The sequence below is a fragment of the Lactuca sativa genome, chromosome 6 (assembly GCF_002870075.4).
Source record: "Lactuca sativa cultivar Salinas chromosome 6, Lsat_Salinas_v11, whole genome shotgun sequence".
Taxonomy (NCBI): domain Eukaryota; kingdom Viridiplantae; phylum Streptophyta; class Magnoliopsida; order Asterales; family Asteraceae; genus Lactuca; species Lactuca sativa.
Window position 1 is genome coordinate 77,214,047 of NC_056628.2, and position 13,414 is coordinate 77,227,460.

Sequence of the window (13,414 nt, forward strand, 5' to 3'; positions counted from 1 at the left end):
TTTTTTTACAATGGATAATCACACATGTAGGAATAAGTGTAACCAATCAAACATACTATTCTTTCTTGGATGATAAGTGAGGAGTAGTTGCCTATGCATAATTTTGATAGGAAATGATTATATTTGCATTCAAGTCATTGTTTGGATTGTGCCTGAATATTTTTTATGTTTTTTTTTACCATATTTCCCAAGTGATATTGTGAAACAAGGTTTATAACCGATTGAATTATAAAAATGGGTGGAATTATGTTTTATTCCTACTTATTTCAATATTATTTCCATCTATAAATTGTTATTTATTTATTTATTTTACATAGACATAGACATAGCAGGAAACGAGCTTCTACCACAACCCCTTATTGGAAGTTAATAATTATCCACTTAAATTTGAACGAAATTCATCGTTTGATTTAGTGATTTTCATGAATATTTTCATCATATTGATGCTTGTGATTGACAATTTGTTTAGAGATGCCACAATAGTGGTTTCTTTTTCATAGATTTCTAGCCGTTACATTAAGTTTAGTTTCATTTAAACTTGGTTGGATAGATTAGTACAAATAAGTGTATCATGGATCATTTATCTTCCACTTACAAAATAAATATTAAGCTTGCATTAAAGTAGCATATAAATATACATGATATAAGAAAAACTTTTTGTTGCAAAAGAAAGGACTGAATTGTTACCCACGAAGTATTGATTTCACAGATGGCACACTTAATTTAGCAACACATTGATTCATATTGTATAAATTAAATCAAACTAGGAACATACAAAACCATTTGGGACTTCACCGCCACAGACATTAACGAGCAAGCTAAGAGATACTGGTACATTAAGATTGATCCCTAGGACGTTGGCTTTGATTGCAGTGCACAAACAGACGGCAGCCTCAAGGTCGGCAAGTCCTTGGATAAGAGAGCAACATGGCTTCACCGGTGGTGAACCTAACTCAACTTTGACCAATCCCCCTAGAAGATTAGCACAAACCCCCAGTTTCAAGGCGTCTCTAGGGCAGGTTTCTGTATTTGGGTTTGTGTTTGGTACTGTGTTCGGGTTAGAGTTGGGATTGGGGTTGGGGGTGTTGTTCGTGTTAGTGTTGGGGTTGGGGTTTTGGTTAGTGTTAGGGAAGGGGTTGGGGTTGCTGCTTGGGTTTGTGTTGGGTTTTTGATTTGGATTGAGGTTGGGTTCTGGTATGTCGGACGTCGCACAGCCACTAACCATGATGCAGAATAAAAGGTTGAAAGCTATGACCAGAACAACGGACACATTACTCTTCGATGCCATGCCGAAATCGGTTATGAAAACTTTGTCAATTATGGTAAAGGAAGAGTGTGATGGAGTAAGGGTACAATGGAGCATTATATAGGTCTCTTTGGAGTAATAATTTTTGTTTAAATATATTCCATTTAGTAATTGAGTCAAATTAGCATGTTATAGTTTTTGCTGCCACCAACCCATGCACATCAAAGCGTTGAAAGTCCTTTTTAAAAAAAAAAAAAAAAAAAAAAAACCCCAGAAGCATTATACTAATTGCAAATAACAAATATATATGTGCTCCAATGGATTAAACTTTAACAGGGTATATATATTATCTTATATATCTGTTGTTCAAATCTTTTTTAGTGTTATATATATCTACTAAAGATTCAAATTGCGTGGTACGTATATGTGCTTTGCATGTAGGGTTATGGAAACACATTTTTGCTTCTGTATAGTTTTCTAAAATTGAATATGTTTTATGTTTTATATATAAATGGGTCGGCTACAATGAAAAATAAAGAAAAAGTTAGTACGCAATAATTTTGTAAAAGTTACCGATTACATAGAAGAGGTGAAAACATCAAACCCTTTCAATGTCCAGTAAATGTCTACTATATAAAGTCACAGACCACGTTTAGGTTTTTCCATTTTCTAAATGGATGTAAGTCACGCTATCATAGAATAATTAGAAGAGAGGGACTTCGAATCATTCCCATGATTTCAATATTTGTCGAATCATTCCCATGATTTCAATGTTTGTCACATGAAAGATTTTTGGCATCTTAAATATAAATATAGTCACTAAACAATTGCTTTGAAGCAGGCGAGGGATATGTGTATTAACTGACTCAAGATATTAGGATTGAAGACCCTTAATTATAATTTTAATAAAATTGTAAGTAAATTCAATATAAAACTAATTCTAAATGGAAATTATTAGCCACGACATTCTAGAGTTGTTAGATCAACGGCATATTTCTACGATGGTAATTAAAAGTTAATTATATGAAAATGTTAGGCCCCCTTTGATAGTTGCTCACTGAGAAAGTACTGACTGAGAAATGTCTGTCTGAGTAAAAAATCATGTTGTTTGATTGAAAATCTGACCGAATGTGCTGATTGGTGTAAAATGACCATTTTATCCTGATGGTATACACGTTTCTATGCAATAATAGTAATAATAATAATAATAATAATAATAATAATAATAATAATAATAATAATAGACATTAATAATAATAATAATAGTAATAATAATAATAATAGACATTAATAATAATAATAATAGTAATAATAATAATAATAGACATTAATAATAATAATAATAATAATAGTAATAATAATAATAATTTATATAAAAACCTCCAGCATAATAGACATTAAATATATTATTTTAAACATAAAACACAAAAAACCCTTTAGTTTGCTGGTAAACACCATTCCTTCTATAAGGGAGGCCCAAGTTCTATTCTTGTAGCCTTCATTAATTGCGAATTTTTATCCAAGCCAAAGGTACTATTGGAAAGCTTTGTTTTCTTAGTTTAGCGAAATATATTGCAGCCAAACACACTTTAAATGTTTAATAGCATATATTATGAGCAATTTAAAATGACAGATTTTTGTTGGGAATGAACTATTAGTTAATGATTGTTATACATTCTCTATCTTTTGCTGGCAAAAAGGAAAAAGAATTAGTAACAAACCGGTTAGTAAACAAATCATATATATACTCATAGAAAAGTAATTATTTTTATATTTGGTTTTATATGAACCATTTATACGAACCAATTTACGAAGGATGTCTAAAATAGAGAACCAAAAAATATCCTTGTAACATTTTACATTACCGGAGTGCAACTGATAACCGTACATGTTTGAAACTTGTAGAAGTACCACAAAACACTACACACATAGGTATTTTAATTAACGACTGCCGAAATACGTCATTTGCATGGTAGACGAATTGCGGGAGATCTGATGGATTGGTAATGGATTAATGCATGTGGCTAATCCTTCACATAATTTTGAATATTTGACATGAACTAGTATAGCATAAGATTTTAGAATAGATAAATTATATTTCTAAAGTTACTAGAAATGATACTAAACTAAATGGCTTGTGGTTGTTCTTTGTCAAATAAGAGAAATATATGCAAAACACGTTTAAAAATATACAAAGTTTAAAATATTTTAATAGGTTATCGTGATCTTAATTGATTATTATTATTATTATTATTATTATTATTATTATTTCAAATAACAATAATTTATTAATATCATATAATCTATTCTTTAGTTTTACGTTATTTTAAACAATTATTAATTTTTACTAATTAAAAACTATTTTTTTGAAAATTTTCATTATTGTATTTAAAAAAACTATCATAATTTTTTATTGTTCTTTCACTTTTCTCCTTAAAACTATGATAATTTTTTTTATTATACTTTCATTCTTTTCCCTTAAAACCATGAAATATTGGAAGAGAATGAATGGTCCAAATAAAATTGTAATTCGAATTTCAAAACTATAGTAACTGTTATGTACTGTGACCAATCTTAAAGAATCTGTTTAGAGTGGGTTAGGGAGGAAGAGTGTTACACTTGAGGTATATTTTGATCATTTATATTTTCTTATGAAAATATTAGTATTTTATTTATTTTACTTTTCCTATACAATAAAGAATGAATAGGAAAAAAGGAAATTGACAAATATAATAAGCTAATTTATTTTTATTATTCTAAAAACATTTATTATTGGGTACATCCATATAAGTTTTGGTATAACATAAAGAATTCATTTTTATAACACACATAATTAATGGTTTTCAATAATAAAGTGATATCATATTAAAAATCATTCGTTCTAATTTGTCATTACCACCAACAATTTGGAATAATACTTGTAAACTCCTTTCATCAAAATCAATTATAAAAAACTCATCGATGTTATTTACAAAATAAGCGATAGAAACTAACATAGTATTACATAGCATAAAATACATGTTGAATAATGTTCTCTTGTACATAAAATATATTTTCTTAACATAAAAAAGAGAGATACAACATAAAGATACATACATATTAACAAAATTAATTGCTCTAACTTATAAATAGCTTGATGGTTGATTTACCAAACGCTAATGAGAAGTAATTATGAATCCCACTTCACCACCTTGTGATTATAGAAAGATGCATAACACATAAACTTAAAAAATGATCTTAAGTATACCTTTACAAACATACCTAAATTTGGACCTTGGTTAATGTCTAAAACTTTATATGCACCCAATTTGAGTTTACATGAATTTATATTTGGAAAAGTTGCAATTGCTTTCTTACATCCATGGAACCACTCATATAACTCTTCAAACTCAAGAAATATAATCTATCATTTTCTGTTGAAACGCATGCAATATGTAATGTACAAATTTCTTATATAGGATAAATATTTCATTTAACTCATCAATTAAATAACATGATTTGAAGAGTTTTAAAAGTTACAAATCATAATATTTCAATTAATCATAAATTAATTTGTATAAGTTGAATAGTTTTGGGAGTTTCAAATGCATGGGGTTCAAGGAAAAATGCAAGTTTTATAATATATATATATATATATATATATATATATATATATATATATATATATATATATATATATATATATATATAGACATAGATAAGAAGAAATGATGATGTTTTTTAGAAACGAGAATTTGGTGGTATTAAGAAGTGACAAGTTCGTTCTTTAGGGAATGCTTGGAAGAAGTTTTATTTGTCTATCATTATTTTTTGTGGGATCGCAGTCATATGGAATGAACATTTAGTTTTTTAGTATGTTCGCTATTGTTGTATACAATTATGAATGGTATTTTTTTTTTCTAATTTGCTAGTTGAAGTATTTCAATTTTTATGACTTGTATTTTTCATTTGTGGTTTGAATTATTATGTTATAAAAATTTTAATTAAAAATGGTATTTTGAACACATATATTCATATTTACATCCTTATTTTTTTATTAGTTTGTATACATTTGAACATTATTACTTGCATATGTATTGGTTAATCCCACACATAAAGTTATTTTTACCATCACATATTAAAATGGACACCTATACATATGTTAGTTTCACTACACATCAAAATACTTTTACCCACGTAGGTACAGAAGACCGACTCGCACCCGAGTCAAATAACACCAAGGCAGGTACAGAACTCACAAGAAAAGTACCTACGCATAAGATAATATAAACACAATATCTCAAACATCAAAATAAATACATGAAAGAATACATACCAGCTACGACATCGGGCGCTGCACGGACCACCTCCGCGGTCAACTGGAAGGCTCTCCCTCGTGCCTTCGGTGCCTCGGCCTTCACTGGCCGCCTCTCGATAGATCTGATAGCAGCAGGGGGAAATCCCTGAGGTGCTCCCTGTGCTGATCCCTGAAGCTGCGGACACTCTGCCTTCCGGTGTCCGATCTGGTTGCAGTGGAAACAGACTGCGAACCCCTTGGGGCAATCCTTGGCCATATGCCCCTCCTTGCCACACTTGTAGCAAGACCCCACTCTGCAAACCACATCATGACACTGCCGCACTTGCCACAAGTGTGGCCCTTCTGGTTCCCTGATCTGGGATCGGCGGGCTTGGCCCGCTTGGCTGCCAGCTGAGGCTGTGCCGATCGCCGATCCGTCCCCTGAGACTCCGCCTCCTCCCTAGCTTGAGTCTCCAGCTCTATCTCCCTCTTCCGAGCATTTTCCTGAAGCTCGGCAAATGTCCGGTACGACGAGTTCGCCGCGAACTCTCGTATATCCCTCCTCAAAATGCTCAAATATCGGCTCATATGTGCCTGCTCGGAGGACACGTGCTCTGGGCAGAACATCGCCCGCTCATGGAACATCCTCGTAATCACTATAACAGACTCAGTACCCTGCTTGAGGGCAGAAACTCCTGGGCCAAACACTCCCTCTCCACCTGGGGAACGTACTCATCTCGGAACATAGCAGTAAACCTCTCCCAGGTCACTGCAGCAAGCTCAGCAGGCGAATAGTGTGCTGGCACAAACTTCCACTAGTCCTTCACTCCCAAGCGAAGTTGGTTCAATGCGAACCGGACTCTCAAATGCTCTGGACAAGAGCACGTAAAGAAACACCCATCGATGTCTGAAATCTACCTCATCGCTGCAATCAGATCTTGCATCCCATCAAACTCTGGTGGTTTTGTGTTGCTAAACTCCCGGAACAGCAACGCATCACCACCCGGCGGTCTAGCCGCAGCTACAGCTGCAGTGGCCGCAACAACAACAACATCAGAAGGAGCAACATATCGCTCATCGAAAGTCTCTATCAGCGTGGTCTTGATAGACCCAAACATCTCTAGTATCTCTGCCCTGATGGACGCATCCACCTCCTCATGAATGATCCTACGGATCTCCTCATCACTAGTACCACTGCTCTTTGGTGTGTGGCGTGTCCCAACCATGATCTCTCTCTCTGAAATACAACATAAAAATATCAGGGACTCGCTCGAGTATACCTACACTCGAATACTCCACCCTACTAGTTCCGTGGTACTCTATAGATTCTTATTTGGACTGTGCACTGACCCGGTGTCTTCAGTAGTACGGGCCCAATACTACCGTCCACACCGCATCAGCATTCACCCCAAGTCCTCCTCCTAGAGTCCCAAATCTCAAGTACTCTACTCTCTCTAATCATATGCAACTCGCTAGCACATCTCTCATAAGCTCCTCGCTGCTATCTAAACACTCTTAAGCATCCCTAGCAGCAAAACTCCTAGACTAAGGCATCACATATCAGGCCACTCTAGTCCTAATAAGAATACCTAGTCTACTCTGGCATTCATAATATAAATCATCATATAACATAGCATATCATATCTCATAACACTTATTGTAATGGTATTTTGGGAAATAACCGTTCGGGCGCTGGCTGTTCGTACACACAACTCTGCTCTGTTTGTCTCGAAAGCTCTTTTTACTCTTTTGAAAATTATTTTATTTTCGATATTTCCTCAAATCCTCAGTTTGAGTTCAGATACGCCCGAAGGTGCATCCGAATCCCTCAAACCAAGGCTCTGATACCAACTTGTAACACAGTAAAAATTAAAACAATTTTTCACATTTTCAGAACACATTTTCCATTCACAATTATTAATAAAATCTCATTGTATCATATCTCTGTTCCACAAAACATTTCCCAAGATCGATATACATAAAACTCCATGTGTGTGTACGAATCATGTCGGTGCCTTCCCGCGTTCCTCACTAGTACCTGAAACACATAACACAAAATACTATAAGCACGAAGCTTAGTGAGTTCCCCAAGATACCACACATAACACAAACTAGCCACTTGAGGCTATAACTCTGTGGGCCCTAACTCTGTGGACCCTCTGGTCCTAACTCTATGAACCATCCGGTTCTAACTCTATAAACTTTGGAACATACACAGCATAAATCACATAGAAATAATGCAGTGCATCACAATCACATAAATAGCATACATGATACTCTGTCATATAACTCTGCATACAAGATACTCTATCATATAACTCTATTTACCACTCTAGGTAAAGTATAGTGAGAAGACTCACCTCGGATGTCTCGGTAATATCTCGCTCGTGTAACACTGATCTAGCCTCTGCCTAAACACATAAACGATCATTCCAATTAATAACGGCTCTCCAGGCTAGAATAAATCCTCACACGTCCTCTAAGAATGCTAAAAGACCATTTTACCCTTCAAACAATTCACAAGTCCAATTGTTGACCATACCCTAAAAGTCAACAAAAGTCAACGATCAACTCTTTGACCAGACTCGCTGAGTGCATAATTGTGATTCGGCGAGTTCGGTCGCGAACTCAAGTCCTCAAACTCCCTAATGACTCACCGAGTCACTTCCCCAACTCAGCGAGTCACCAACTGAGTGATTCATGGGGGAAAACTGTCCTACTCGCCGAGTCTGTTCTTGGACTCGGCGAGTTCATGCCATGCTCAAACTCAAATGACCTCCTGAGGTCAGATCCGTTCCTCTAACCCATAGATCTGGCCTCCTTAAGCAAGATAAGCACATAAAGTATGGATCTTGATGCCCAAGCAAGGACCTAATGGCTCTATTTGAAGAAATTGCCTCAATATGCCATCCTAAGCTCATATCCCCCAATGACACCCATAAAGATCAAGGAGTTAAGGTCTCTGGACCTCTTTGGATCCAGATCCAAAGTCTCAACACAAGAAGGGACCAATTGCTTCACAATTCATACTCTAAAGGGGGCTAGAAACCCTAACTCTCAAGATTAACACCAAAACTGAAGAAGGATCGAATATGTACCTCAATATGAAGTCCCTAGGCTCTAAAATCCGCAGAATAACACCCTCTTCAGTTCCCTCTTGCCTTGGTCACCTTCTTCTTGCAAAAACACCCACACAAGGATCAAAAATGGCCTCTTCTTCCTCACAAACGCTCTAGATCTCTTAGGGTTTCGCTCAGGGGTCTGGTAGCCGCAAATGGTGACTATAAGCCCCTTTAAATAGGTCCCAAACCTCGAAGATTAGGGTTTCATTAAACAACACGGACTCGCCGAGTGCACTAGTCGACTCGCCGAGTCCGATCATAAATCAGGATAGAATTCGCGATCCTACTCGGCGAGTCTAAGTGTCAACTCGCCGAGCCCCTCCAAAATCCCCACGATAAATGAATAAATAATGTACCTGGAAATCCGGATGTTACAGAAACACAACTAGGTATCATCCAAAATAAACATAAAATGTTAATAATAAATTCAACAAGCACACCAAATCATCATCCAACAAATCCATAATAAGTTTAAATAGCATAAAAATGAAATATAATTTCTTCTAATCTTCTCTGCATACTTTCATCATTTGAAGCCTCATACTCGTCTTCTTCTAACACTTGCTCCTCACTCGCGAACTCAAAATCTTCATCGGAAAGTTCAATCGCTCCCGGTGTAGTCGAAGCATTAGAAGTCCTTGATTAATTGTCAACTGTTATCATAACCTATGTAAAAATGTCAATTATTATGTTCTTCGGTCTCTATGTTTCATAGTTGGATACAAATCATAACAAAAAAAGGACACCATCCATAGGTTTCAAAATAGAAGGGCTATCATGAATTACAAAATATATCAATAACCAATTTGAATCAAATACTAAAAAAATCAGCTTAACCCTCCATATAATCAGTAAATAAAATAAGGAGAAGTGGAGACTAACCTTTTGCAGATGACAACACAACGGCACTGGTGTCGATGAGATTCCAAAGGAACACACGGCATCGGAGGAGGTGCATATGACGTCAAAAGATGATTAGACTTTGGAGTCGAGAAGCTTCAAAAGGCGACGACTGACATGCTTCGATGGTGAGATGGATGTTGGAAGGGACTGCAACGACGTGAATGGAAGAAGAAGATGTCGACGTCGTTAAAGGAAGAAGAAAATGTTGGCATTCAGTTCATTCTTTCATTTGTAGAGAGAGAGAGAGAGAGAGAGAGAGAGAGAATTTCAAAAATGAAATAGACCGAATACGATGGAATAAAGGAACACAATGAATAATTGTTACACTTTGATAGTTTTGCCCTTAAAAGTTTTTTTTTTTTAAAATAATTTTCATTGACTTGAGTTGACCGATTAGAGTGCCTAGACCCGATTATCTCTGGCTTTGACCACGTCCGATTATAGAAGTTGATTAGCTATACATGTCATCGTTGGAGGACGACCAAGGGCCTAGGCGCCGATTAAACGGCCTCCTAGGTAGATATTTGCAACGCTGGTTACAACTGTACAATTTAAATCATCAGATACATCTTTATTTGTTTATGGCTTTATTCTGATGGTATCTTGATTTTAATATTTTTTTACAATGGATAATCACACATGTGGGAATAAGTGTAACCAATCAAACATACTATTCTTTCTTGGATGATAAGTGAGGAGTAGTTGCCTATGCATAATTTTGATAGGAAATGATTATATTTGCATTCAAGTCATTGTTTGGATTGTGCCTGAATATTTTTTATGTTTTTTTTTTTTACCATATTTCCCAAGTGATATTGTGAAACAAGGTTTATAACCGATTGAATTATAAAAATGGGTGGAATTATGTTTTATTCCTACTTATTTCAATATCATTTCCATCTATAAATTGTTATTTATTTATTTATTTTACATAGACATAGACATAGCAGGAAACGAGCTTCTACCACAACCTCTTATTGGAGGTTAATAATTATCCACTTAAATTTGAACGAAATTCATCGTTTGATTTAGTGATTTTCATGAATATTTTCATCATATTGATGCTTGTGATTGACAATTTGTTTAGAGATGCCACAATAGTGGTTTCTTTTTCATAGATTTCTAGCCGTTACATTAAGTTTAGTTTCATTTAAACTTGGTTGGATATATTAGTGTTAATAGGTGTATCATGGCTCATTAATCTTCCACATACAAAATAAATATTAAGCTTGCATTAAAGTAGCATATAAATATACATGATATAAGAAAAACTTTTTGTTGCAAAAGAAAGGACTGAATTGTTACCCACGAAGTATTGATTTCACAGATGGCACACTTAATTTAGCAACACATTGATTCATATTGTATAAATTAAATCAAACTAGGAACATACAAAACCATTTGGGACTTCACCGCCACAGACATTAACGAGCAAGCTAAGAGATACTGGTACATTAAGATTGATCCCTAGGACGTTGGCTTTGATTGCAGTGCACAAACAGACGGCAGCCTCAAGGTCGGCAAGTCCTTGGATAAGAGAGCAACATGGCTTCACCGGTGGTGAACCTAACTCAACTTTGACCAATCCCCCTAGAAGATTAGCACAAACCCCCAGTTTCAAGGCGTCTCTAGGGCAGGTTTCTGTATTTGGGTTTGTGTTTGGTACTGTGTTCGGGTTAGAGTTGGGATTGGGGTTGGGGGTGTTGTTCGTGTTAGTGTTGGGGTTGGGGTTTTGGTTAGTGTTAGGGAAGGGGTTGGGGTTGCTGCTTGGGTTTGTGTTGGGTTTTTGATTTGGATTGAGGTTGGGTTCTGGTATGTCGGACGTCGCACAGCCACTAACCATGATGCAGAATAAAAGGTTGAAAGCTATGACCAGAACAACGGACACATTACTCTTCGATGCCATGCCGAAATCGGTTATGAAAACTTTGTCAATTATGGTAAAGGAAGAGTGTGATGGAGTAAGGGTACAATGGAGCATTATATAGGTCTCTTTGGAGTAATAATTTTTGTTTAAATATATTCCATTTAGTAATTGAGTCAAATTAGCATGTTATAGTTTTTGCTGCCACCAACCCATGCACATCAAAGCGTTGAAAGTCCTTTTTAAAAAAAAAAAAAAAAAAAAAAAAAACCCAGAAGCATTATACTAATTGCAAATAACAAATATATATGTGCTCCAATGGATTAAACTTTAACAGGGTATATATATTATCTTATATATCTGTTGTTCAAATCTTTTTTAGTGTTATATATATCTACTAAAGATTCAAATTGCGTGGTACGTATATGTGCTTTGCATGTAGGGTTATGGAAACACATTTTTGCTTCTGTATAGTTTTCTAAAATTGAATATGTTTTATGTTTTATATATAAATGGGTCGGCTACAATGAAAAATAAAGAAAAAGTTAGTACGCAATAATTTTGTAAAAGTTACCGATTACATAGAAGAGGTGAAAACATCAAACCCTTTCAATGTCCAGTAAATGTCTACTATATAAAGTCACAGACCACGTTTAGGTTTTTCCATTTTCTAAATGGATGTAAGTCACGCTATCATAGAATAATTAGAAGAGAGGGACTTCGAATCATTCCCATGATTTCAATATTTGTCGAATCATTCCCATGATTTCAATGTTTGTCACATGAAAGATTTTTGGCATCTTAAATATAAATATAGTCAATAAACAATTGCTTTGAAGCAGGCGAGGGATATGTGTATTAACTGACTCAAGATATTAGGATTGAAGACACTTAATTATAATTTTAATAAAATTGTAAGTAAATTCAATATAAAACTAATTCTAAATGGAAATTATTAGCCACGACATTCTAGAGTTGTTAGATCAACGGCACATTTCTACGACGGTAATTAAAAGTTAATTATATGAAAATGTTGTTAGTTTAGCGAAATATATTGCAGCCAAACACACTTTAAATGTTTAATAGCATATATTATGAGCAATTTAAAATGATAGATTTTTGTTGGGAATCAACTATTAGTTAATGATTGTTATACATTCTCTATCTTTTGCTGGCAAGAAGGAAAAAGAATTAGTAACAAACCGGTTAGTAAACAAATCATATATATACTCATAGAGAACTAATTATTTTTATATTTGGTTTTATATGAACCATTTATACGAACCAATTTACGAAGGATGTCCAAAATAGAGAACCAATAAGTATCCTTGTAACGTTTTACATTACCGGAGTGCAACTGATAACCGTACATGTTTGAAACTTGTAGAAGTACCACAAAAGACTACATACATAGGTATTTTAATTAACGACTGCCGAAATATGTCATTTGCATGGTAGACGAATTGCGGGAGATCTAATGGATTGGTAATGGATTAATGCATGTGGCTAATCCTTCACATAATTTTGAAGATTTGACATGAACTAGCGTAGCATAAGATTTCAGAATAGATAAATTATATTTTTAAAGTTACTAGAAATGATACTAAACTAAATGGCTTGTGGTTGTTCTTTGTCAAATAGGAGAAATATATGCAAAACACGTTTAAAAATATACAAAGTTTAAAATATTTTAATAGATTATCGTGTTCCGAAGTTGATTATTATTACTATTATTGTTATTATTATTATTATTATTATATGTTTTTTTATTTAGAGAGAGTAAGAATAAGCTAAAAGAAAAAAAAATAAACCCATTAAGGTTTTTTCACGAACTATGAAAAAATAGAACACATTCAAACTTTGTTTCTTCTATCACAACATTCTCGTTTTTTTTTTGTTTTTTTTAATAGGATGATTGAATCATGTCTCTACATCTTCAAGATATATCGAACAAAATTGTAATGATTCATTAGTGACCCAACCATCAGCTATATAACCTTCCA

The 13,414-nt window shown here is 34.4% G+C and overlaps 2 protein-coding genes across 2 annotated transcripts; both read right to left on the minus strand.

Moving 5' to 3' along the window:
• Positions 1-591: 591 nt before the first annotated feature.
• Positions 592-1,483, minus strand: LOC111890207 (lipid transfer protein EARLI 1-like). Its single transcript, XM_023886359.3, has one exon. The coding sequence runs from the start codon at positions 1,361-1,363 to the stop codon at positions 764-766; it is 600 nt and encodes a 199-aa protein (XP_023742127.1). The 5' UTR covers positions 1,364-1,483; the 3' UTR covers positions 592-763.
• Positions 1,484-10,787: 9,304 nt separating this feature from the next.
• On the minus strand, positions 10,788-11,648 carry LOC128126614 (lipid transfer protein EARLI 1-like). Its single transcript, XM_052764452.1, has one exon. It carries the CDS (start codon positions 11,526-11,528, stop codon positions 10,929-10,931), a length of 600 nt encoding a protein of 199 aa, XP_052620412.1. The 5' UTR covers positions 11,529-11,648; the 3' UTR covers positions 10,788-10,928.
• Positions 11,649-13,414: the final 1,766 nt, after the last annotated feature.

Bases quoted from the DNA above. Each gene is read 5' to 3' on its own strand.
- LOC111890207 (XM_023886359.3), bottom strand. From the start codon at position 1,363: ATGCTCCATTGTACCCTTACTCCATCACACTCTTCCTTTACCATAATT.
- LOC128126614 (XM_052764452.1), bottom strand. From the start codon at position 11,528: ATGCTCCATTGTACCCTTACTCCATCACACTCTTCCTTTACCATAATT.